At 43.7% G+C, this 24,099-nt stretch overlaps 2 protein-coding genes across 3 annotated transcripts; both read left to right on the top strand.

Annotated features, from left to right (window-relative positions):
* Positions 1-187: 187 nt before the first annotated feature.
* Positions 188-10,307, top strand: LOC120052484 (transmembrane emp24 domain-containing protein 5-like). Its single transcript, XM_038999421.1, has 4 exons — positions 188-499; positions 6,384-6,481; positions 6,583-6,766; positions 7,941-10,307. The coding sequence occupies exons 1-4, from the start codon at positions 323-325 to the stop codon at positions 8,157-8,159; spliced, it is 678 nt and encodes a 225-aa protein (XP_038855349.1). The 5' UTR covers positions 188-322; the 3' UTR covers positions 8,160-10,307.
* A 134-nt stretch (positions 10,308-10,441) lies between these two features.
* On the top strand, positions 10,442-23,979 carry LOC120052475 (histone H2A deubiquitinase MYSM1-like). 2 transcript variants are annotated; one of them, XM_038999406.1, is made up of 16 exons: positions 10,442-10,534; positions 18,506-18,581; positions 18,686-18,756; positions 18,858-18,935; positions 19,027-19,111; positions 19,199-19,297; positions 19,423-20,156; positions 20,349-20,479; positions 20,612-20,712; positions 20,978-21,138; positions 21,247-21,352; positions 21,545-21,619; positions 21,724-21,912; positions 21,990-22,122; positions 22,211-22,374; positions 22,843-23,979. In XM_038999406.1, exons 1-16 carry the CDS (start codon positions 10,476-10,478, stop codon positions 23,209-23,211), a joined length of 2,631 nt encoding a protein of 876 aa, XP_038855334.1. In that variant the 5' UTR covers positions 10,442-10,475; the 3' UTR covers positions 23,212-23,979. The 2 variants fall into 2 exon arrangements, with proteins under 2 accessions (XP_038855334.1, XP_038855336.1); XM_038999408.1 differs by lacking the exon at positions 21,545-21,619.
* The last annotated feature ends 120 nt before the right edge of the window (positions 23,980-24,099 follow it).

The raw sequence follows: 24,099 nt of genomic DNA on the forward strand, positions 1-24,099 counted from the left end.
CTGAGAACTGCCTGTAATGAACTTATTTGTTTTTGTTAAAATTGCCCATAATACACTAGAATGTGTCCCAAATATATTTTAGCACCATTAAATACATTAAATTGTATCAGATAAAATTACATTCCAACTATTTGAGAGAAAAGTATGTCCATTCTTAAGGCAAGGTCCTCACATTGCGATTGCCATCTCGTACGGTGAGCTGTCCAACAGAACAGATTTGAGGAGAAGTTGACGAGCATTAGCTAGCACTCGTCTCTTTACGGAGTCAAAATCTATAGTTATTTCCCGCTTGTTCCGTGTGTAGTGAAGGCAGCAGGAGACCATGGACGTGGTCCGGGGGTTATTGTGCCTGTTCTCGGTGCTGGTATCTGAGATGTTCATGGTGGCCGCGTTCTCCCAGAGCCTGGACAGCGACTTCACATTTACACTCCCTTCCGGACGGAAGGAGTGCTTCTTCCAGACCATGAAGAAGGACGCATCGCTGGAGATAGAATATCAGGTTCGAGGGGTTATTATCGGTTGAAAGTGTGAACCAAAAATGTGTACATGAGCAGATACATTTGCTAGAACTCACGAGGTCAGCTTTGTAGACAGTCTACTAATAATATCAAATTGTATTCGTCACATGCTTCGTATACAGGTGAAGACTAGAAGTGAAATGCTTAACGTAAACTCGTACATTGCCTTGGTCCGTACAATTGCCCTTATTTTAGCGCCCCAAAAACGTAATACTTCCAGATCAACTGTAATGTCAATACCATTGTAAAGCACAATTTATCCCCTTTCCAACAAAATCAATTACATGACCTAAACACTGCCTGCTTGAATTATGCAGAAACGGGCAATGAGCCCCTTCGGGTCTTTTTAAAAATGGCGGGTGGGGAAGCGAAACTAATGCGTTATAGTGACTGACATCGTGTGGGAAAATAGCTTTTTTCACTATCTGTCCAACTTATCACCTTATCGCCTCTAAAATGTAAATAAAACACTATAAAGAGTTTATATAATGTGTCATTACATACCTATTTGAAGGTTTGTGTCGAATTTGAATCAGGTTTTTAAGGCGGTGCTAAAGTGATCTTAGAAGTAAACAGCGGCTTTGAGAATGATGATCGCATGCAATGATGACGAAAAAAATGACTAGGTATCCCCCCTTACCCCATCACTGTCCATTTCTTGTTTTTAAACGATGAGAGAAGTGCTACACCTGGTGGAGAGAGATTGTAAGACAGAAATAGTTGCTTTATGCGTGCTGTACGTTACGACATGACACGTCAAGATGTAACGGAGGGTCAGTTTTTTTCAACTTTTCTCCAATACTATAGAGCCATTACCATGTCGATCAACGCTTGAATAGAAACCTAGTTCACACCCCCGATTTTGAAGTCAACACAGTCGCTACAGTCCCATTTAGTTTTCTTTGTAGCCTCGTTTGAATGTCGCGGTTACGCACATTTGTACGGAATGGGGTGAGTTTACGTTACTTACGGGTCCTTCCCAACAATGGGTGGGTATAATTTGTGCAACTTTCCAACAAGAAACTGTTCCAAAAGCTTCGTAAATAACAAGGTTGCCAACAAACAATACATACAAAGTTGTATAGCGGCAGAATAGGGTACCGGGTAGGGAGTGGGCTATTTCATAAAGTTTTTCACTCACCACGTTTAATTCCGAAAAATGTCTGTCCTCACTCTGGTAACCTATGGACAAACATTAAGAATAAGCTAATTTACGTGGTGAGTTGATGCCTATTACCCAGCTAGTTAGCTAGGTGAATTGCTACTTTGTATGCGTTGTTTGTTGGCAACCCAGTACTTTACAAAGTTTTTGGAACAGATTCCTGTTGGAACGTTCCACAAATTATACCCACCCCTTGGTTATATGCACGAGGTACATATAACTAGGAATAAAACTGGCAGATAAACAGTAGCAGCAGCAGAATATGTGATGAGTCAAAAAGTTATTTAGCAGTTTCATGGCTTGGGGTAGATGCTGTTCAGGGTCCTGTTAGTTCCAGACTTGGTGCATCGGTGCCATGCGTTAGTAGAGAGAACAATCTGACTTGGGTGGCTGGAGTCTTTGACCATTTTTAGGGCTTTCCTCTGGCACCGCCTGGTATAGAGGTCCTAGTTGGCAAGGAGCTAGGCCCCAGTGATGTACTGGGCCATATGCACTACCCTCTGTAGCTCCTTGCGGTCGGATGCCAAGCACTTGCCATACCAAGTGGTATAGCAACAAGTTAAGATGTTCTCAATGGTGCAGCTGTGTAACTTTGTGGCTCTGAGGGCCCATGCCAAATCTTTAAAGCTTCCAGAGCCACAGTAGCCATTATGGAATTGCACAGCTGATGCAGCCATTCCAAAATGGCTACGGTGGCTACTGCTAGTTAGCATGAGGACAAAAAGGGCAGTTTTCCGGGAAAACTAGCAGTATTTAAATCTTGTTGTATAAGTGTGACCATAGGTACAATTGAGGAAAGTGCCATATCCAATCCCTGCATTGATGTATGTTTTCTGACCCATATCCCGGCTCCACGGGTCTTAATGTAACCATGATTGCATTCCGACCTCAGTGCAGCTTAGTGTAAACAACAAGCATAACGGTAGGGTCGGTATCTTCTGGCAATCATTTTACCAGACCTAGCTATAGGCCTAATGCTCTTTTCGAAGAAAAATTATATTCCATCGTCGGTCCCTGTTACTCCTCTTTCGTTGCCTAAATGGTGCTATGCTGATGTGTTTTCAAATTAAGTAGTGGCCCTGAATGACATCAATTCAAATGTTATTTGTCACATGAGCTGAATACAACAGGTGTATTACTGTGAAATGCTTACTTAATGCTTACAACCCCTTAATTATTTTCATTGTTGGTTGAGAAAATATTTACTAAATAAACTAAAGTAAAAAATACATTAAAATGTAAAAGTATCACAAAATAACAATGAGGCTATATATAGGGGGTACCGGTACTCAGTCAATGTGTGGGGGTACAGGTTAGTTGAGGTAATTTGTTCATATAGGTAGGGGTAAAGTGACTATGCATAGATAATAAATAGGGAGTAGCAGGAGTGTAAAAGAAGGGGGGTGGGGGTCAATGCAAATAGTCCGGGTGGCCATTTGATTAATTGTTCAGTAGTCTTATGGCTTTGGGGTAGAAGTGGTTAACGAGCTTTTTAGACCTAGACATGGCGCTACCACTCAGGCCCACCACTGTTGTCATCAGCAAACTTAATGATGGTGTTGGAGTTGTGCTTGGCCACGCAGTTGTGGGTGAACAGGGAGTACAGGAAAGGACTAAGCACGTACCGCTGAGGGGCCCCCGTGTTGAAGATCAGCGTGGCGGGTGTGTTGTTAACTACCCTTACCACCTGGGGGCGGCCCGTCAGGAAGTCCAGGATCCAGTTGCAGAGGGATGTGTTTAATCCCAGGGTCCTTAGCTTAGTGATGAGCTTTGTGGGCACTATGGTGTTGAACGCTGAGCTGTAGTCAACGAATAGCATTCTCACATAGGTATTCCTTTTGTCCAGGTGGGAAAGGGCAGTGTGGAGTACAATAGAGATTGCATCATCTGTGGATCTGTTGGGGCAGTATGCAAATTGGAGTGGGTCTAGGGTTTCTGGGATAATGGTGTTGATGTGATCGATGACCAGCCTTTCAAAGCACTTCATGGCTACAGGCGTGAGTGCTACGGGTCGTTAGTCATTTAGGCAGGTTACCTTAGTGTTCTTGGGCACAGGGACTATGGTGGTCTGCTTGAAACATGTTGGTATTACAGACTCGGACAGGGAGAGGTTGAAAATGTCAGTGAAGACACTTGCCAGTTGGTCAGCACAAGCTCGGAGTACACGTCCTGGTAATCCGTCTGGCCCTGCGGCCTTGTGAATTTTGACCCGTTTAAAGGTCTTACTCACATCGGCTACGGAGAGCGTGATCACACAGTCGTCCGGAACAGCTGATGCTCTCATGCATGCTTCAGTGTTGCTTGGCTTGAATCGAGCATAGAAGTAATTTAGCTCGTTTGGTAGGCTCGTGTCAATGGGCAGCTTGCGGCTGTGCTTCCCTTTTGTAGTCTGTAATAGCTTGCAAACCCTGTCACATCCGACGAGCGTCGGAGCCAGTGTAGTGTGATTCAATTTTAGTCCTGTATTGACACTTTGCCTGTTTGATGGTTTGTCGGAGGGCGTAGCGGGATTTCTTATAAGAGTCCGGGTTAGAGTCCCGCTCCTTGGAAGCGGCAGCTCTACCATTTAGCTCAGTGCGGATGTTGCCTGTAAGTCATGGCTTCTGGTTGGGGTATGTACGTACAGTCACTGTGGGGATGACGTCATCAATGCACTTATTGATGAAGCCAGTGACCGATGTGGTGTACTCCTCAATGCCATCAAAAGAATCGTGGAACATATTCCAGTCTGTGCTAGCAAAACAGTCCTGTAGCTTAGCATCTTTGTCATCTGACCACTTTTGCATTGACCGAGTCACTGGTGCTTCCTGCTTTTGTTTTTGCTTGTAAGCAGGAATCAGGAGGATAGAATTATGGTCAGATTTGCCAAATGGAGGGCGAGGGAGAGCTTTGTATGCATCTCTGTGTGTGGAGTATAGGTGGTCCAGAGTTCTTTTCCCTCTGGTTGCACATTTAACATGCTGGTAGAAATGAGGTAAAACAGATACGATACCCTGCATTAAAGTCCCCGGTCACTAGGAACGCTGCCTCTGGATGAGCTTTTTCCTGTTTGCTTATGGCGGAATACAGCTCATTGAGTGCGGTTTTAGTCCCAGCATCGGTTTGTGGTGGTAAATATACAGCTACGAAGACTATAGATAAACTCTCTTGGTAGATAGTGTGGTCTACACCTTATCATGAGATACTCTGCCTCAGGCGAGCAAAACCTAGAGATTTCTTTACTATTAGATTTCGTGCACCAGCTGTTGTTTACAAATATACCGGAGGCGGCTGTTCTTTCTTGCCGATGCAGCGTAAAACCCGCCAGGCGTATGTTATTCATATCGTCGTTCAGCCACGACTTGATGAAACATAAGATAGTACAGTTTTTAATGTCCCGTTGGTAGGATATACGTGATCGTAGTTAGTCTATTTTGTTGTCCAATGATTGTACGTTGGCTAACAGGACTGATGTTAAAGGTAGATTACCCACTCGCCGTTGGATCCTTACAAGGCACCCCGACCTACGTCCCTGGTATCTCCGTCTTTCTCCTGCGAATGACAGGGATGTGGGCCTTGTCGGTTGTCTGAAGTAAATCCTTTGCATCCGACTCATTAAAGATAAAATCTTCTTCCAGTACGAGGATTAGTAATCACTGTGCGATTACCTAGAAGCTCTTTTCGGTCATAAGAGACGGTGGCATTAACATTATGTACAAAATAAGTTATAAATAACGTGAAAACACACACAATAGCACAATTGGTTAGGAGACTGTAAAACGGCAGCCATCTCCTCCGGCGCCATTGTAACACATAGATGTTCCTTTTGTTCATGTGAGAAAGGGCACTGTGGAGTGCGACGTAACGTATCTCAACATAGAACTTTGGTAAAACCTCATATTTTCTTTGAAATAGGCCTATCTTAACATTCATGACATTGAGGGATTGTCATACCATCACTGTAGCCGACTTCTAAGATCCCTATTGTTGTGTCTACCACCATAGACAAGCTATCTCTGTGGCATGCTGGTACCCCACCTCTGCCCTTGGAGTGAAAACAAAATGTTGATAATGTCCTTAGTTTGTGGCGCTGCTCAGTTCTAAGTTCTTCATGGCCTCTGTTTTGAAATACTAATAACTAGACATTTTGTAATTCAGTTTGGAAACCTTGACATTATTTGCCCCTAACAACAGAGCAGACAGAGATTCATATTTGTCACTTAAAAATGTTGATTAAAGTTAAACAAACCATACATCTCTATGCACAATGACTAGTTAACAATTTCCACAGAAAATGTTACAAAACATATTTACTTGAAGAGCAATGCAGTTGCAAAGTTTTTTAACAGAATGACTGTTTGTTCTGTCATTCTGTTACCAAACTTTGCATCTACACTGTTCCAGTAAATGTGTCTTTGTAAAATGTTCAGTGGAAATTGTTATAACTAGTCCTTGTGCATAGAGTGATAAGGTTTAACTCTGGACATTTTTAAAATTGAAAAATCTGAGTCTCCACATCACTCTGTTATCGTGGAATTGCCCTGAACTAATGATGAAACTGTAGAGAAACCGACACCAGGAAGGAAGTGGTTTCTTTACTTATGTCTTGTATGGACTTCACACATTGTGAAGCCATCTGCTTATTCTGAAACTTTTCAGCAGCAGCTCTCTGACATGTCTCTCTCCTCTCACCCATCTTACTTGTCTCATCTGTGTGTCCTCAGGTGTTGGACGGAGCAGGTCTGGACGTTGACTTCAGCCTGTCCTCTCCTACTGGACACGTTCTGTACAGCGACCACCGCAAGTCAGACGGAGTACACACGTAAGACACAAACACCACCACGCACGTGCGTAATGCACACTCACATGGAGGACACACTCTCTCTCTCTCTCTTACACTCTCCCGGTGTGTGTTTCCTTTAGTGTAGAGACAGAGGACGGAGACTACATGTTTTGTTTTGACAACTCGTTCTCGGCAGTGTCGGAAAAGATCATTTTCTTCGAGCTGATCATGGACAACATGGAACAGGAAGGGGAGGAGCCAGAGGACTGGAAGGAGTACATCCATGGGACTGACATGTTGGACATGAAGCTGGAGGACATCATGGTGAGGGGCTGCGCTTATACTACACCAAGGCACCTATAGTCTATATAGGCTATATACCCTATGGGCCTTGATCAACAGTAGGTCACTATATAGGGGATCGGGCGGCATTTCGGATACTCCCCTAGAAGACATGGTTAGGAAGCATGCATTGCTTTGATATGCAACAGGACACATGTAAGACATCTGTAGCACGTCATGTGAGGGGGTGTGATTTCACACACAACATTTCACAGAATTCACACGTCCTTAGTTTTTTGAATGTGATACTGGATAATCAAAAAATAATCCCTGTGTAAATTAGATTAGTAATGGTAGAGTGGTGTATTGTAGGGCCGGGACGTTAGTATCGTGGCAAGGAAACAGCACCAAGCAGATTTAACTTCTTTAGAGAAACAGCCCTAATGTTGGAAACAAACATCATTATGTTGTCATCCAGAGTCACATTTATTTATTTTCCAAGCTATAGCACACTATTTTACATACAGCAGGTTATTAAAGGACCAAAGAGATTAGTCTGCTTCAGGTTTTCATTTTTGCCATGGAAATAATGCCATATTGGTATCGTCCCGGTCCTAGTGTATTTTGTGTGACAAGGCAGGCAGAAGCTGTATCGTCTGAGGTCTGTTGACATTGGTGTTTTGTCTGTCTTTTCTGAAGCAGAGATTGCTGGCATAACAACATGTCAGCGCACAGAGCACACAACCACACAGGTGGTGTCACTTTGACACAGCACACACACTGCCAATACAACGGCACAAGGTCAGAGAGACCGAGCACCACAGCCATCAATGTCGCAACAATAATCACACACGCACCTGAAAGCAGAATGGATTGATCTTTATACCAGACCCCCAACCCGTGTATCAGGACACATGCGTCAGTTGGTCAGGGACAGGAAGTGTAAAGTACAGCTGTGGAGGAAGTCATGTTTGTCCTTTGAGGACTCACCGACATGGCGGCTTTGTTAACATGCACCCACCCCTTCCCCCATCCTGTTACCTTGTCTCCAGGGACCTCCCCAGTAGGGAATATTACTGTGTCAGTCAACATACATAATCTCTATGCTCCTGAAGTCTGGCCTACTCTGTATTGTTGGATTCTAGTTCCAAGATGCTTCTATGACTATCAGAATAACCCAAACCACTACCAACCTCTTTGTCCCTCTGCTCTCCAGGACACCATCAACAGTGTTAAAGCCCGGCTGGGGAAGAGCCTTCAGATACAGACGCTGCTCAAAGCCTTTGAGGCCCGCGACCGCAACGTACAAGAGTCCAACTACAACCGGGTCAACATGTGGTCCATGACCAACATGCTGGTGATGGTGCTGGTGACAGGGGTGCAGGTCTACCTCATCCGCTCGCTGTTCGACGACAAGAGACACACACGCACGTAACAACCCGCCCACTGGGAGGGGTCGGGGAGGGACCGGCAGCTCTGTCTTGATCAGCCAGCCAATAGGGAGTGGGGACTGGTGGTGAAGATGCGACCGTAACTCATTGGTTTTTATGTACAACATGCACTCACATAAATCACACATCCTTAGACACAAATGACCTACCCGTCCAGTCTCTTCATCTGCTCTGTCTAGCTGCTGAGGGGACTGTATTCGTATCTGCTCTGTCTATCTAAAAATCAGTGGAGGGTGAGACACCAGCCAGACCTTCAGAGTCATTGGCTTTTAAAAGCGAGCGTAACGAACAAGTGTTTACCATTGATATGGTAATGTTGTGACCTCTCAACTTTGTCTTCCAGACACTGAGGTGAGACTGTTCTGTCCGTGTCACATCTTTCAATGTCTTCCAGTATATGATCTGTAAGTCATGTTGCCAAGCCTTTTACTGGAGTTGGTGGTTGATATACCTTTAGAGATTCTGATTTAGCAGTCTGTGCCATACTACCAAAACTTTTGCCTTCCAAACCGTGGCTGGAGTGGACAGCACACACACACACATTTCTTCATAGAAACATCTGCTGCCTGCCAGTGCCAGCCCTCCTTTCTCTGGCTGGCCTTTCGGCTGCTTGGTGAGTAGAGTAGGGGAAAGGGAATAGTTTCTTCCGTAACCCTCTAAATCACTGCTGTACTCTTCCACTCCCTCCTCCTCCTGACATCCACCTATAACTCATGTCCTGATGGTCTAATGTCAGACTTAGTGCCGACAGGCGAGTCTGGTTTCAGTCATACAGGCTGATGAGATGTGGAGTCCGCTCTGCCCCTCTCTTTTTCTCTAGTGACCACATTCTATTTCTAACAACCACACCCTGCACCTCATTGGCGCAGCGACGGTTACGGGAGAAGGGTTGCTTGGGACTGAATGAGGTGGGGAGTGGTTGAGAGATCCACTCATTTGGCTTTATTTTGTAGGTTGTCCAATAGTGTACATGAGAGCTACAAACTTACACACTTGTGGTTGATACACTGATATGTGCCAAGATTTTGGAGCAGCCAAACAAGTTGTCTGATTGCGCTCTAAATGCTCCCTATATTACAGAAATGTTCCTATAAATACTCACTGTGCTGCTGTGTTGAGTAACACCCCACCGCTATCTTGTGGCTGGACAGTGAACTGCTCACATGACTATCTCACCTCTAGGACTGGCTTTAAAATATATATATATATTTTTTAAATTTAACCTTTATCTAGGCAAGTCAGTTAAGAACAAATTCTTATTTACAATGACTGCCTACTCCGGCTAAATCCAGACGATGCTGGGCCAATTGTGCACCACCCTATGGGACTCCCAATCACGTCCGGATGTGATACAGCCTGGATTCAAACCAGGTACTATAGTGAAGTCTCTTACACTGAGATGCAGTGCCTTAGACCGCTGCACCACTCGGGAGCCCGGCTTTCAACCTATCCCTGCTTTGAAATATGAAATGTTACAGTGATGCAGCTCTCTTTTACAATGAAAGAATAACAACATAAAATGATGTTTGAGGGGTCTTGCAATGTGCTATTATGAGCTCCCTCTCATTTACAGCTACTCAAACCATTGGGCGAGTTAGTTTTGCATAGCATGGTGCCCTGGGTGGGCAGAGTTTACGCATTTTAGACCATTTCATTAGTCCTTAAGTAAAATCTCCACCTACACCGGGCCATGCCAAATTAACTCGCCCATTGTAATGGGTTGTATTGCCACTGCCTCTCTCTGCCCACCATTCTGTGTCATTAGTATTTTAGCTGATGCTCAAACAAGCATCACATTGGGTGATTTTAATAAGTAAAATTAAGAATGTTTTTAATCCACAGAATTTCACTGTTCTCTTCCAACCTTTTGTTCCTTGCTGAACAAGACAATATTATATTTTGAAGAACAGACTCAACTCTTACCCTACAGACAAGTTGTTTAGGTGAAGGTGTTTTACTTTACTAATCTGATGGAACAAGGAGAGGAGAAAATATTCTGGGATATTTATCAGAATAATGTTCTGTAAATGTATGTAAATGAAACAATCCTACTTTTCTGAACATGTCACGTTGTTTCCTTTGACTTCAAATGGGTGGCAGGTTGGTGAGAAATAAACTTTAGACAGATCCAGCACTTGTTATACAATCTTTCATTTATCAGTAGTAATGAAGAAATGACGAAAGCAAATCATTGTTTGAAAGTGACCATCACTCACCACTTGGTGTCGCTGTCGAGGAATCATGTCGGTATTGTGAATGAGTAGGCTCTTGCCCCCTTGTTTGAAATTTGGCTAGCCAACATGGCGGACGAGCTGGATGTCGTTGATATCGAAGGAGACGAATATGATCCTGATTTAGGGTAAGAGCGTTTTTCTGTGTTTGATGGGCTAAAATGAATTAATATACAGTTTAGATATTTGGGCGATTCAAAGAATCAGCCATTAAATAACCATTGGAAACTCAATAGCCATGGCTAGCACGGTAGACTAGTTTAGACGTAACGTTAGCTAGCTGATTTCGACAACAGGGTTGTCCAGCTTGATCAGGCGGTATTTCGAGCTATACTGAACAAAAATAAACGCAATGTAGGTCCCATGTATTTTGAGATAAAATAAAAGATATGTTCCATACGCACAACCCATGTTTACCCCATTGGTTCACAGCAACAAAACAAAAAAAATTCAAATACAATTGTCTGCTTGTTTTAGTCAATCAAATCAAATTTTATTTGTCACATACACATGGTTAGCAGATGTTAATGCGAGTGTAGCGAAATGCTCGTGCTTCTAGTTCCGACAATGCAGTAATAACCAACGAGTAATCTAACCTAACAATTCCACAACTACTACCTTATACACACAAGTGTAAAGAGATAAAGAATATGTACATAAAGATATATGAATGAGTGATGGTACAGAACGGCATAGGCAAGATGCAGTAGATGGTATAAAGTATAGTATATACATATGAGATGAGTAATGTAGGGTATATAAACATAGTGGCATAGTTTAAAGTGGCTTGTGATACATGTATTACATAAAGATGGCAAGATGCAGTAGATGATATAGAGTACAGTATATACTTATACGTATGAGATGAGTAATGTAGGGTATGTAAACATTATATTAAGTGGCATTGTTTAAAGTGGCTAGTGATACATTTTTACATAAATTTCCATCAATTCCCATTGATGAAAATTACATAGCTACATTTACATAGCTACAATTACATAGCTACATTTACATAGCTACAATTACATAGCTACATTTAAGAAAAATACATGTCTAAAGATTACTTTTCAACATTGCCTGCTCCTGAGAGTTCTCACTTCTTACAAAAAAAACGTAATATCAAAGATTTTTAAAACTACCCCAAGATTGACCAGAGCCAGTCGTTTCCAATGGAAACAAATGAATCAGTTGAAGTGGGCAGAGCCAAGCACGAGCTAGTCAGATCCTATTGGCGTTGGCACATGAAATGGAATCGTAAGCACAACGATCAGGCTGGTTCCACCGGGTTAGGTATGCCCTGGACATTATATGCGTCTAAGAAGTACAAAATAAGCAACAAATAATGTCAGTTTACATCAATTATGTTTACAATTGTGTTATCAAATGTATCAAAGTAATGAAGTGTGTTACCTTCTGTATTTGTACAAATTATGAGCATGTGAAAGCTGTTGCTGCTGACAGGTGAACGTTGCTGGCCGGATGCTTGCCAACGTGTGGCTGACTGTTCCATTCATAGGAATGCTCACAGTGAGGGCATGTCTGCATGATGCTGATGAGGGCTCCCTTTCTGGTCTTCTCTATGCTGCATGTTTGCCTGCAACCTGGACATCTCTCGAACAACTGCAACAGGCAATTTTATAATATGGTGTTGACTAAGAGGGCCTGTGACAGGTTGATATAATAGACAGCCAAGTGGTAAATTTAATTTTGTTCTCAAGAAAGGACAATACTTTTTGCTATTGCCCTTCACAACCCAAATTACTCTGCTAGTTGTATCTGCTTGTCTGGGGAATTGGCCTACTTTTCAAATAACACACATTACCTGTCGTTGTTAATGAAGCCATCTGTGTCATGAGGGCAGTAACACTATCAGAGGCCTCATGATGGATTATCCTTTTCATAGGAGTCGAGGGAGACGGGCAACAACAGGTACTTGTTCACGCATGACACTTATTCTGAGGTCTAGCCTGACAAGCTGTGAAAATTGCAAGTGAACAGTGAATTAAATTATTTTTGGAAGTCGCTAAACTATTGCAATCACATTGCTGGACATGTTTTGATACCCACCTTCGCTCCTTTTGGTAGATCCCGGCAGTCCATTCATGACCAGGGGATCAATCCGGCACCCAACTGTGCACTTTGTCTAACAGGAAGAACTGGGTCAACGATTGTCATCATCCCTAAATTATAAACATAGCTCGAGAAATAATGTAATCTCGTTTGGAAGATAATTCTATGCTTCACAGATGTAGACTGACTGGCTCCAGATCGGATTAGATTCGGGCCGGTGACACCGTTACACTATGTAACCAACTGTGACATGTTTTGCTATGGCCCTGGGTTGTTTTGAGTTTGTTGCTGCTAGTTAGTACACTGTTGTAGTCAGACATGAATGAACTAGTACCACCATAGCTGCATCAAACATGTATTTATGCTCGAGATATGGGTTGCGCCTCCAGAGGATAATCTGATTGTTTAGTCTAAATTACACTAATTTACTAGCATGGAAATATGATGACATTGATAAAGTAGGCAAATAATTACTTGGAAACAACTTTGCCATATTATGATGTTGTCAAATTTACTTTAGTGAGATGGCAATGTTGCCATTAACTTTTTTGTTACTAGCAAAGTTCATAAAAAAATTGTCCCTGCCATCTTTGTTAGCTGGCTAAAGTTATACTGCATCTAAAGTCAATTTAGCGACATCACAATCATGACAAAAGGTTTTCCAACTAATTATTTGCCTTTTGAAATGTTTCCTAGCCAAATCAGATTTGTATTGAGGTAGGCTTACATTAGCTAGCTAGTTAGGGATAAGTATTATCAAAGTATACATAACCAGCAGTCTATGACCTAGCTACCGGTATACTCACCACCACTGGGAACCAACAAACTCCAACCACCTATTCCGCATGATAAGGGTCCTTCGGCAGGGCATGCAAACCATAGTTGGTCAATCTGTATAGGGCTTTTCAGTTTAAAACGGTCGTGATCCTTTAAATGCGTTGAAGGCGATGAAACAATGGAGCGCCAGTCAATGGGGGGGTTTGTTAATCTGGGCCAGATTACCACGACAGGAGGAGTTTAAACCGGGTAAAAAGTGATTGCAATCGTTTTGGAACTGGGCTGCCTGCCGGGTGTGAGCCAGGTGCCCCTCTGGCCAACGGCGAAGTCGGCTCAAAAAGTAATTGCTTTTCATAAAAACACTTTGTCTGTCTTCCCAATGAAAGCTAGTTTGAAAATTCTAACATTTATTTTATGGAAAAGACGATTCACCTAGCTGCCTTATTGATAACATGACCAAACGGCGCAGATAACTGTTTAATTTGAGAAGAGCGCTCCCGCTCCCTGCCTCCCAGATGGTCCTACTAGGTTCACTCACGCGCGGGTAGTCTTTCCCTCTGGATCTTCTCTTGACCTTACAGGGTGGGTCAACTCCCACCGCGCATTGCATGCCTGGATTATCCTGCGGTATGAGCCTCTTCCCCAATGAGGTGGCCTCCCTGTCTTCCTACCCTAAACTGAGTTAGCAGTGGAGCCCTGAGCTCCAATTGATCAACCCAGGTCACCCATCTTGGTCTATCCCTGCTTGCCACAGAGGTTAGCTCACTCCTTCCTACTGTTAAAACTTTATGGTTAGTTTGTGACAAGGTATACTACGCGTCAACGAGCAATTCAATATTTATTTATAATCCGCTTTGAACTATTTTAGTGTGGCCTGGCTCTTACTGCGTGTTATCTCGCCGTTCACGCAGAACACGTTCAGCCACAGGGTTATACTATTTTTATAAACACGGCATAATCTCAGAGACTCTTGCTAGCAGCTGGTCCTCCCTTTCTAGTTGGCGGGTGAGTCACCCTCATGGGTGGTATATTTTTTTTACCTGCATATTTAGTTAAAAGAAATCCAGGATAGCAGGCAATATTAAACTAGGGAAATCACTTCTGTCACTTCTCTTGCGTTAATTGCACGCAGAGTCAGGGTATATGCAACAGTTTGGGCCGCCTGGCTCATTGCGAACCAATTTGCAAGAATTTTACGTAATTATGACATAACATTGAAGGTTGTGCAATGTAACAGGAATATTTAGACTTATGGATGCCACCCGTTAGATAAAATACGTAACGGTTCCGTATTTCACTGAAAGAATAAACGTTTTGTTTTCGAAATGCTACTTTCCGGATTTGACCATATTAATGACATAAGGCTCGTATTTCTGTGTTATTATGTTATAATTAAGTCTATGATTTGATAGAGCAGTCTGACTGAGCGGTGGTAGGCAGCAGCAGGCTCGTAAGCATTCATTCAAACATCACTTTCGTGCGTTTGCCAGCAGCTCTTCCCTGTGCTTCAAGCATTGCCCTATTTATGACTTCAAGCCTATCAACTCCCGAGATTAGGCTGGTGTAACCGATGTGAAATGGCTAGCTAGTTAGCGGGTTGCGCGCTAATAGCGTTTCAATCGGTGATGTCACTCGGTCTGAGACCATGAAGTAGTTGTTCCCCTTGCTCTGCAAGGGCCGTGGCTTGTGTGGAGCGATGGGTAACGATGCTTCGAGGGTGGCTGTTGTCGATATGTTCCTGGTTCGAGCCCAGGTAGGGGCGAGGAGAGGGACGGAAGCTATACTGTTACACTGGCAATACTAATGTGCCTATAAGAACATCCAATAGTCAAAGGTATATGAAATACAAATGGTATAGAGAGAAATAGTCCTGTAATAACTACAACCTAAAACTTCTTACCTGGGAATATTGAAGACTCATGTTAAAAGGAACCACCAGCTTTCATATGTTCTCATGTTCTGAGCAAGGAACTTAAACGAAAGCTTTCTTACATGGCACATATTGCACTTATACTTTCTTCTCCAACACTTTGTTTTTCCATTATTTAAATCAAATTGAACATGTTTCATTATTTATTTGAAGCTAAATTGATTTTATTGATGTATTATATTAAGTTAAAATAATAGTGTTCATTCAGTATTGTTGTAATTGTCATTATTACAAATAAATAAATAAATTTAAAAATCGTCCGATTTAATCGGTATCAGCTTTTTTTGGTCCTCCAATAATCGGTATCGGTATTGGCGTTGAAAAATCATAATCGGTCAACCTCTAGTCTGGAGTCGTGCCTGGCCATTCAGTCGTGAGTACAGGAGTGGACTGAGCACGCACCCCTGAGGGCCCGCTGTTATAATGCTACTTTTTTTCTTTAGCACTTCATTCAACAAATAATGTAACTAGTTAATGAAAACCAGTAATACGTCTCTTTTGGTTCCACAGTTTCACTTCTGCTGAATCTTATAGTAAAATATATATATATATATATATATATATATATATATATATATATATATATATATATAGCAATTACAACGCAGTAGCTTCTAACAATAGTCATTAAGTTATGTTCTTACCTTACCCCCAAAGTATTCTAACTTCTAATACATCAATCAGTTCCTGATCTGTCTTCCCCAGAATCTCCGCTCCTTCCCTATCTTTTGCATTGGTTTTTATACCCCTTTTTTGCCCAAACCCATGCCTCCTTTCACTACAGCCACACAACACATTCTCCCCCCAACATGTGACAGTTAAGGAAAGTTACGTAACACAGTAGCTGTATTCGAATACCCATACTAGCATACTACATACTTAATGAGTATATACTACATGCTATTAGTTTATTTTAGTATACTGTAAACAAACGGTATCCTTTCAGTTGAGCGTACGTGCGCTTCGCCTGTCTACCGGAAGTTGATGCTGTTGCAATGCAACCTCTTGCTAGCTTGTTAGCGTAACAAATGACTAGCTAGACATTTTACGACTTCGGGTGTGTTCTTAAATTCAATCTGGAGTGCCAGAGTGCGCTCTGGGCTTTTTGAAAATTCAGAGCATTGTCCGTTTGTAAATTCAGAGTGTTTCGCTCTCGGAGCGCACACTGGACGCTCGGGCCGAGGAGTAGCCGATTCTGACCTTTCAACGGCAGTCAAGCACCCAAGCTAACGTTGGCTAGCTTGCTAGTTACTTCCAGACACAAATGAGAGAACATCTCACTCTGACTATTTTACTTGCCCTAGCAGTCATTTTTCATGTTATCCAGAGCGTTGGTGACTGTAACTGTGCTGCTGGCAACAATTTAATTATGCCTTTTTGCCTACGTTTACCGACACTGGCCATATTCAATGGGTGTTGAGCGCTCGTAAATTCATCAGTTATTCTGCGCTCTGGTACCCTCAGACGAGAGTGCTCTGAAATCGGAGTAGATAGCCAGAGTGAATTTACGAAAGCACCTGAATGTCCATTGAGAACGCACAACGACTATACAGCAAAGCTAAGGATGATCAAGTCAATAAACGTTGGGTAGTTAGTTAGATAGCATATAGTTAATATACTGCCTGGCAAGTTCGATGTATTAGTATCCAACTAACGTTAGGTAACGTTAGCTAGCTAACATACCGGTACATACTACTGTAATGATATGCTATGTGGTTCATAAGGATAGCGTTGCTAACAAATTGTCAGCCAACAACGTGTAAGGTAACTTATTTAAAAAGTAATTACTTTATTATATTGCTCAACGTTTTCTTAACATTTGTCATAATTAGTTAAAGCAATGAATTTGTATCCGCTCTCGTTGGACTCCGGCTGCATATTTTCCGCCATTTTCTTCAAATCTGAAAATGTTGTGAAGCCACGCCCATTTTCTGAAGAATTGGATTATGGGCCCTAAAAACACAGAAATAGCTTGTATACTTCATATTTTTTCGAATGTAGTACCACATCCGGGAACGTCTGGCATGCTGACTATATCCATACTATGAACAATAAACATACTATATACTAAATTTAAGTCACAAATAGTACGGTTAGTATGAGTATTTGAACACAGCTAGAGTCAGGTAACACGTTGGTTCCTTTGTAGGTGACGACAATCCGTGGTGTCATCTGCTTCATGGCCCACGTGCCATCAGGCAACTCTACAAACGCCATCCCAGGGACGAGGGTTGGCGTTGGTGTCGCCATATTATACGAGGACGGAGGATCATCTGCATACAGTCTACCCGCACCCGTCATTTCTTCTCTGCCTTTGACTGGGTCTTGCTGCTTGTGGTTGAGGCCTCTTCCTGTCCTTCCGCAGTATCTTGTTCTTGTCTCCATGTTACCAAAGTTCAGTCTGGGGACTGGAGGAGTCATCAGGTCATATTGACTAGGCACATTCACAACATGTGCCATTGCCCGGTTCAACCCGGGCCAGTGTAATAGAACTCCCTTAATGAAGGGAAGCGAAGTGGGTGGAGGGGCGATTTGCACGTGGAGCTTGGCAAATGGAGGCATGATTAATTCAAAACCAACCTTCATTTACTCGTTGTGACGCACTGAGGTTCCAAACTCTGTTTTCGACGAGACTGGCTGTGACAAATGATCTTATTTAACTTTTTAGTACATTTTGACACTGGAATCAATGTTTGACTCGTATCGATGCCACACAGACCGTTTTCAAAGGGGATTTGTTGTTTTTTAGAGGCAGTCGTTATTTAAATGTCTTACCTGTGAGGAAATGTGTAGCCTACTTGGACACCGGGTCCCCACAATTTCCTACTCTAACCACAGGGCTCATCTCGCAGTCTCAATTTCCCTACGTGGGAGAATTGTGAACCGTGGGTCGGGATTTCTTTTACCTGGTTAACGTTACATGTACATTGAACAACACAGAGGCTTTTTGTCATGTTTTGTTATTTCAGTATAACAAAAACTTCACGAGGAAGTTGTCTCTTACAATGGGGGTCAATGGGAAAGGATGTTTGTTTCGTGGTCGAGGGGAGTTCCTGCTTATGACGTGAATATCGACTCGTAGTCCACGTGAAACCCAACATTCATGACACGCCCACTCCACTGTCCTTGCATGCAGCGGATGAGGACTTTTCTCCAGATTAATCAGGAATTCCTGCTTTTCTGACTTTTATCCTCCATTCATATATAATAGAGACTAACCTATCCCCTAGCCAACATTTAGATTTTCCTGCTTGTCTATGTTCTCCATGTTATGACGTTTGTGATAGTCATGCATAGCTAATAACTATAATTCCTATTTCAGGGACTTCGGTGACGGAGAAGCGCTACTCCAGAACCAGTACATGCAGTCAGCATGGAAGACCAATACTGGCGTCCTAGTAAGAAGTGTTGCTACCAAAGAAATATGATGCAATGGAATTTAAGTGGGTTCTCTGTGTATTGGTCTGCATGTGTGTGTTGACTCTCTTTCTCTCCTCTATAGCCGTGGGAACTGGACCGCTCCATCAGTGCAGAGAACAGAGAAGTGATCGAGAACATGTTGATGGAGGAGCAGTATCCTGCTCATGGACCGTAGACACACCCCTGGTCAGATTGTAATGTTTGTTTGTTTGTCTTGATATATGATGTGTTCCAGTCCTTAAGCACTTCTCTAGGTATTATCTGACAGGTGAAGAGATGCCTGAGAGTGTGTGGGCCAACGCTCCACCTAACCCTAAACCCAAATTGAAGAGGTTAGTCAGGTTTCCTTATGTGTGAACTCTTCTGGGCGTATTGCGTTTTTTCCCCTCTGACGTGATACTGTGACTGCCGTGTTGTCCCCAGGTCTCCATCCAAGTCCTCAGCTTCAGGCTCCTCGACAGCCACTCGCTGGTCTCAGCAGGAGAAGGTGCTGTTTGAGACAGGACTGGTATGACCCTCTCCTTTCCTCTCCTTTCCTCTCCTGTCTCATTGATCTTAAATGACTCCCTACTTTCTATATGCCCTGAACCCGCAGGCTCAGTTTGGCCGTAGATGGACTAAGATCTCCAAGCTGGTAGGCAGCCGGACCGTTTTCCAGGTGAAGAGCTACGCCAGACAGTACTTCAAACACAAGGTAACACTGTCCTCTAGTCTACACCTCTCCCAGCTCAGCCAACCAGGATATATTAGAGATATCCTCCAGTCTCTGTCCCCATCATCCTCTCACCATTTCAGTCTCCCCCTCCTCTCTGCCTGCAGGTTAAATCAGAGGGCAATACTACTGTGGCGCCTCCTACAGCTCCGGTGGTGTTAGGCCATGTCCCAGAGACAGGCTCAGCATTCTCCACCTCTGGCCTGTCTGTCCCCAGCCATCTGTCAGCTCTGACCAACGTTGTCCGGATAGAGAGACTGGGTGACGAAGAGGAGGAAGAGGTGGACATCACTGATGACCTCAGCGATGAGGGAGGGAGTGGAGGAGGGGTTGGAGTGATAGGAGAAGAAAATGGACGAGAAAACAGAAGGATTGAGGGGAAGGGAGAGGACCTTCAGGCAGGAGTTCATACTGAGACATATGAGCCTGGAGCCCCAGAGGAGCTGGACAACCAGGGAGAGACCCACCAGGACCTATCCAACCAGACACTCCCCAGCCTGGGAGAGACTGATCAGGAGCAGCCTAACTGTAGCCCTCCATCCTCCCTCACAGCCCCCTGCCTAGCAGAGCAGGCCAGCGGACAGTGTGGGGGGGGCACTGCTGAGCCCCAGAGGGACCCAGTAGAGTCTGGAGAGGAGACAGGGGGGTCTAGGTGGACAGAGGCAAGGGAGGGGGAGGGGTCTGAAGAGGAGGAGCTTAAATACCCAGAGCAGGAAGTGGAGCTGGACCCGGCAACCATCACAGAGGAGGAGAAACAAGCTATCCCAGAATTCTTTGAGGGACGACCATCCAAAACCCCAGGGAGATATCTGAGGATCAGGAACTACATCCTGGACCAATGGTACAGACAGACAGACAGACAGACAGACAGACAGACAGACAGACAGACAGACAGACAGACAGACAGACAGACAGACACACAGACACACAGACACACACACACACACACACACACACACACACACACACACACAATCAATCAGAGACATCAAGGTTTAATTTTCAACATGCTTTTTGTGTGTGTTTGTCTCAGGTTGAAGAGTAAGCCCAGGTACTTGAACAAGACGTCAGTGCGTCCTGGCCTGAAGAACTGTGGAGATGTCAACTGTATTGGCAGAATACACACCTACCTGGAGTTGATAGGCGCCATCAACTTCAACTGTGGTAACTAGGACTCACTTCCAGTGTGTCATTGATTGTCTCGTTCTTTTTCTCAGTCTCTCTCTCTGTTCCTCTTACTTATGCAATTTTTTCTGATTACATTTTTTTGTCTGTTCTGTCTTCCCCCTCATCCAGACCAGGCGGTTTATAACCGTCCCAGGGTGGTGGATCGGTCCAAACCCAGAGACAGCAGAGACACTCTGGAATACCAACTGGCACAGAGACTACAGAGCATGGTGAGACAACCCATGACCTCTGACCCCCTACTGTCCCTCAGACCACTCTAGCTGGCCCAAACGGCAACACTTAGTTATGTTAGGTATTTGTCAGGCTTAGGTTTATATGTAATTGATTTGTTTTATTAAAGGTCCTTATACACTACTGTTGTATTTATATTACAGTTCTATGTCAGGTTCAAGATGGCTCTTCATCAGGTGTCTGTGACCTGTTATAGGTGTATGTCATGCTGTTAATGGGTTGTTGATTGGTTGTGTGTTGTAGCGAACCAGGAAGCGTCGTGTGAGGGACGTGTGGGGGAACTGGCGTGACGCTAAAGACCTGGAGGGACAGACATACGAGCATCTGAGTGCAGAGGAGCTAGCCCTGAGGAGAGAGGAGATGAGACGGCAATCTAAACCCTGTAAAGTCTCCAGGCACAGAAGGTGAGTGGGTGATGTATACTACCACTTATACGTGTGTGTGTGTGGTCACGAAATACTGTGGTTCCTTGTGTACATGTGTGTTAAAAGTCCCTCTCTCGCCATCCTCAGGTTGTTGGATCCGTTCCAGTTGATTCCGTGCCGTCTGTTTGGAGAGGACAGACCGGAGCCATTCCAGGTGATAGTGTGTGCTGAGGCTCTCCTCGTCATGGACATGGTAAGTACATACATCTACACATATATTTAATAAAGTACTCTCTTCATAAAGAACTGTGTAATAGAGTACTATCTTCTCTAATAGAGCAACTGTGTTTACATATGGACACACAGAGAGAGATATCGGTGTGGGTTCTTTACCAAGGCTTAGGTCTTAGGGCTCAGTGTCTTTTTTGTTTGTATTTTTACCCAGCATGCTCATGTGTCGATGGGAGAGGTTATCGGCCTACTGGGAGGAGCTTACAGTGAGGAGGACAAAGTCCTGAAGGTGATACCACCACCGTGGTGATGATGATGATGATAAAGAAAATACTGATAACACTAGTATATCCCGCGCGCGTCTCTCTGTATCCGTGTGTGTCTTTGTCCTAGATCTTTGCAGCGGAGCCTTGTAACAGTGTGAGTACAGGTCTGCAGTGTGAGATGGACCCGTTGTCTCAGACTCAGGCCTGTGAGATGTTGTCTAGCCTGGGCTTGGCTGTAGTGGGATGGTACCACTCTCACCCCACCTTCCACCCTAACCCCTCTCTACGGGATATACACACACAGGACCAATTCCAGGTACATATAGCTGTGTGTGCATGTGACTGTGTGTGTGCACACGTGTTTTCTGACTGCCACTCCTCTCTCTCTCTCAGAGTTATTTCTCTCGAGGCGGAGCCCCCTTTATTGGGATGATCGTGAGTCCGTTTGACCCCGCTAACCCCTCCCCACATTCCCAGACCACCTGCCTGATGGTCAGAGAGGACCAAGGACCTACAGGACCACAGAGTACGACACACACGCCTCTTAACATTACCCCTTTTACAACCCTTTATCGACCTGGCATATTCATCCTCTCTCTCCTTCCCTTTTTCAGAGCTGCCCTACAGGTTTGACTACCAGTGTTCCCAGCAGCAGCCTGACTGGGGCCAGCTGATGAGGAGGGCAGAGTGGATCATCTGCAAATATAAACATGCCCACGGCAGTGTCCAGATGGACAAGCTGTTCCGCAGGGACTCTCATCTGACCTGTCTGGAGAAGGTAGATCACACTGCCTCCCTGGCTCATATCGCTGTCTCACCTATAGAGATAGAGGACTCTAGTGCACAAAAGCCATTTTTTAGCATGGGTAGTGCCATTGAGGACTTTCACCATTTAGAAGTAGTTAACTGAGTGGGACTTTCAATGGGTTAAAGAAGGATCACATAATTCCATCCGGTTCATCGGGAGGGATCAGCCCATTAATTATACTCGTGAGCAAACATTCCATAAATGCAGGTGGCATTAAATTGCCAACCTGGTCTTTATACCGGTTGTCTTCAAACCGCACTCTAGGTGGCAGTATACACCCTTTCAGTTTGTTTACCAACTCAATCGCCATAATGGGACAAATACAAAGAAGATTCCTCTATCATTCTCTATTGTCTAACCCCTCCTCTCTGCTGTCTGTCTTTTCTCATCTTGCTTCTATCTCTCAACCCCTGTCTCACCCTCTGTATCTCTCTGTAGATGATGGCATCTTTAGGGAGATATCTGGAGCCCCTGCCAGAGGAGGGAGATCCCTTCCTTTCCCAGATCCATGCTCTCTTCCAGTCTCACTTTGTTTCCGAGCAACCCAGAGACCAGGATGAGAGCGGGACCTCTGGCTCCCCAGAGCCAATCAACACCCATGCCTTCCCCTTCGCTCAGCCAATCAACGTCAACTTAACAGGAGACACAGGAACACAGGAAAACTGGGAGAATGAATCGGTCTCTCCAACTGATAATTTAGAAACGCCTAATATCAAAACTATTAACTCACACACAGCTAAAGAAGAGATCTCACATCCAATACGGTTTGGTTCTGTGTTGTTGACTGGTCATGATTATCTATTCTGAATCTAATAGGTTTCTTTATGTGTCCAGTTCTCAGTGTTTTAGGTTCATTAGTAGGCGCACTTGATTTAGCTCGACTGCAGCTCTCGAGAACACAAGGGGGCTTACATCCAGTCCCCATCTTGGGTTCTCAGCTGATGGTATGGAGTACAGCTGGCTCCATGTGAACTACATTCCCGACTCTCTGTTTTAACATTTAGAAACGTTAATAATCCTTGCAATACGGTTTTGGAAACATTTGGAACTCAACTTTCAGTAACAGCGAGACAGAATCCATAAAATACGAAAGATACGATTACTGTACGCAGTTTAGCAAAGTTTCACTAACTGAAGCACAGCCTCCAAATTCTGTCTCGTTCATATGAAAGTTAAGTTCTAAATATTTGCTAAACATTATTCCGTGCGAGGCGTATTTGCTTTTAGGCAGCATTTGGACAGCGTTGGGGAATTTGCCTCACAAGGCTAAAGGGGACATCCAATGGCTCAATGTAATGCAATGGAATTGGTGTCATGAATAAGGGTTATCTCAACTGGTGCACTATGTGGAGGTTTTTTTTTAAACGGGAAAACTCTGCCTGCCTGTGGTTGCACCGGGCTAGCTAAATCAAGTGTGCCTACTGTTTTATATGGCTTTATGCTGTATTGAATTAACAAAACCATTTCTCGAACAAGTGATGTAGCAATATCACATTTTAAATGTTATTTTTCATAGCATATGTATTGTAGGTTATACCAATCCACCTTTCAAATAAAAGGATTGAAAGTCAAATATTTAAATGTTTGCACATTTGAAAAACAGAAAATAGTATGCTGTATCACTGTCGTTATTAAAATGTGCATAATGTAGTGCATGTAATTTCAGTTTGAAACATGAATAGACGCTGTCTGGAG

Source organism: Salvelinus namaycush, chromosome 8 (genome assembly GCF_016432855.1).
Source record: "Salvelinus namaycush isolate Seneca chromosome 8, SaNama_1.0, whole genome shotgun sequence".
Taxonomy (NCBI): Eukaryota; Metazoa; Chordata; class Actinopteri; order Salmoniformes; family Salmonidae; genus Salvelinus; species Salvelinus namaycush.

Excerpts from the sequence above, each read along its gene's own strand:
- LOC120052484 (XM_038999421.1), top strand. The coding sequence starts at position 323 with ATGGACGTGGTCCGGGGGTTATTGTGCCTGTTCTCGGTGCTGGTATCT. Across the intron at positions 6,482-6,582 it reads AAGTCAGACGGAGTACACAC|TGTAGAGACAGAGGACGGAG; the intron begins GTAAGACACAAA and ends TGTTTCCTTTAG. Across the intron at positions 6,767-7,940 it reads TGAAGCTGGAGGACATCATG|GACACCATCAACAGTGTTAA; the intron begins GTGAGGGGCTGC and ends TCTGCTCTCCAG.
- LOC120052475 (XM_038999406.1), top strand. The coding sequence starts at position 10,476 with ATGGCGGACGAGCTGGATGTCGTTGATATCGAAGGAGACGAATATGAT. Across the intron at positions 10,535-18,505 it reads GAATATGATCCTGATTTAGG|GGACTTCGGTGACGGAGAAG; the intron begins GTAAGAGCGTTT and ends TTCCTATTTCAG. Across the intron at positions 20,713-20,977 it reads CACAGAGACTACAGAGCATG|CGAACCAGGAAGCGTCGTGT; the intron begins GTGAGACAACCC and ends TGTGTGTTGTAG.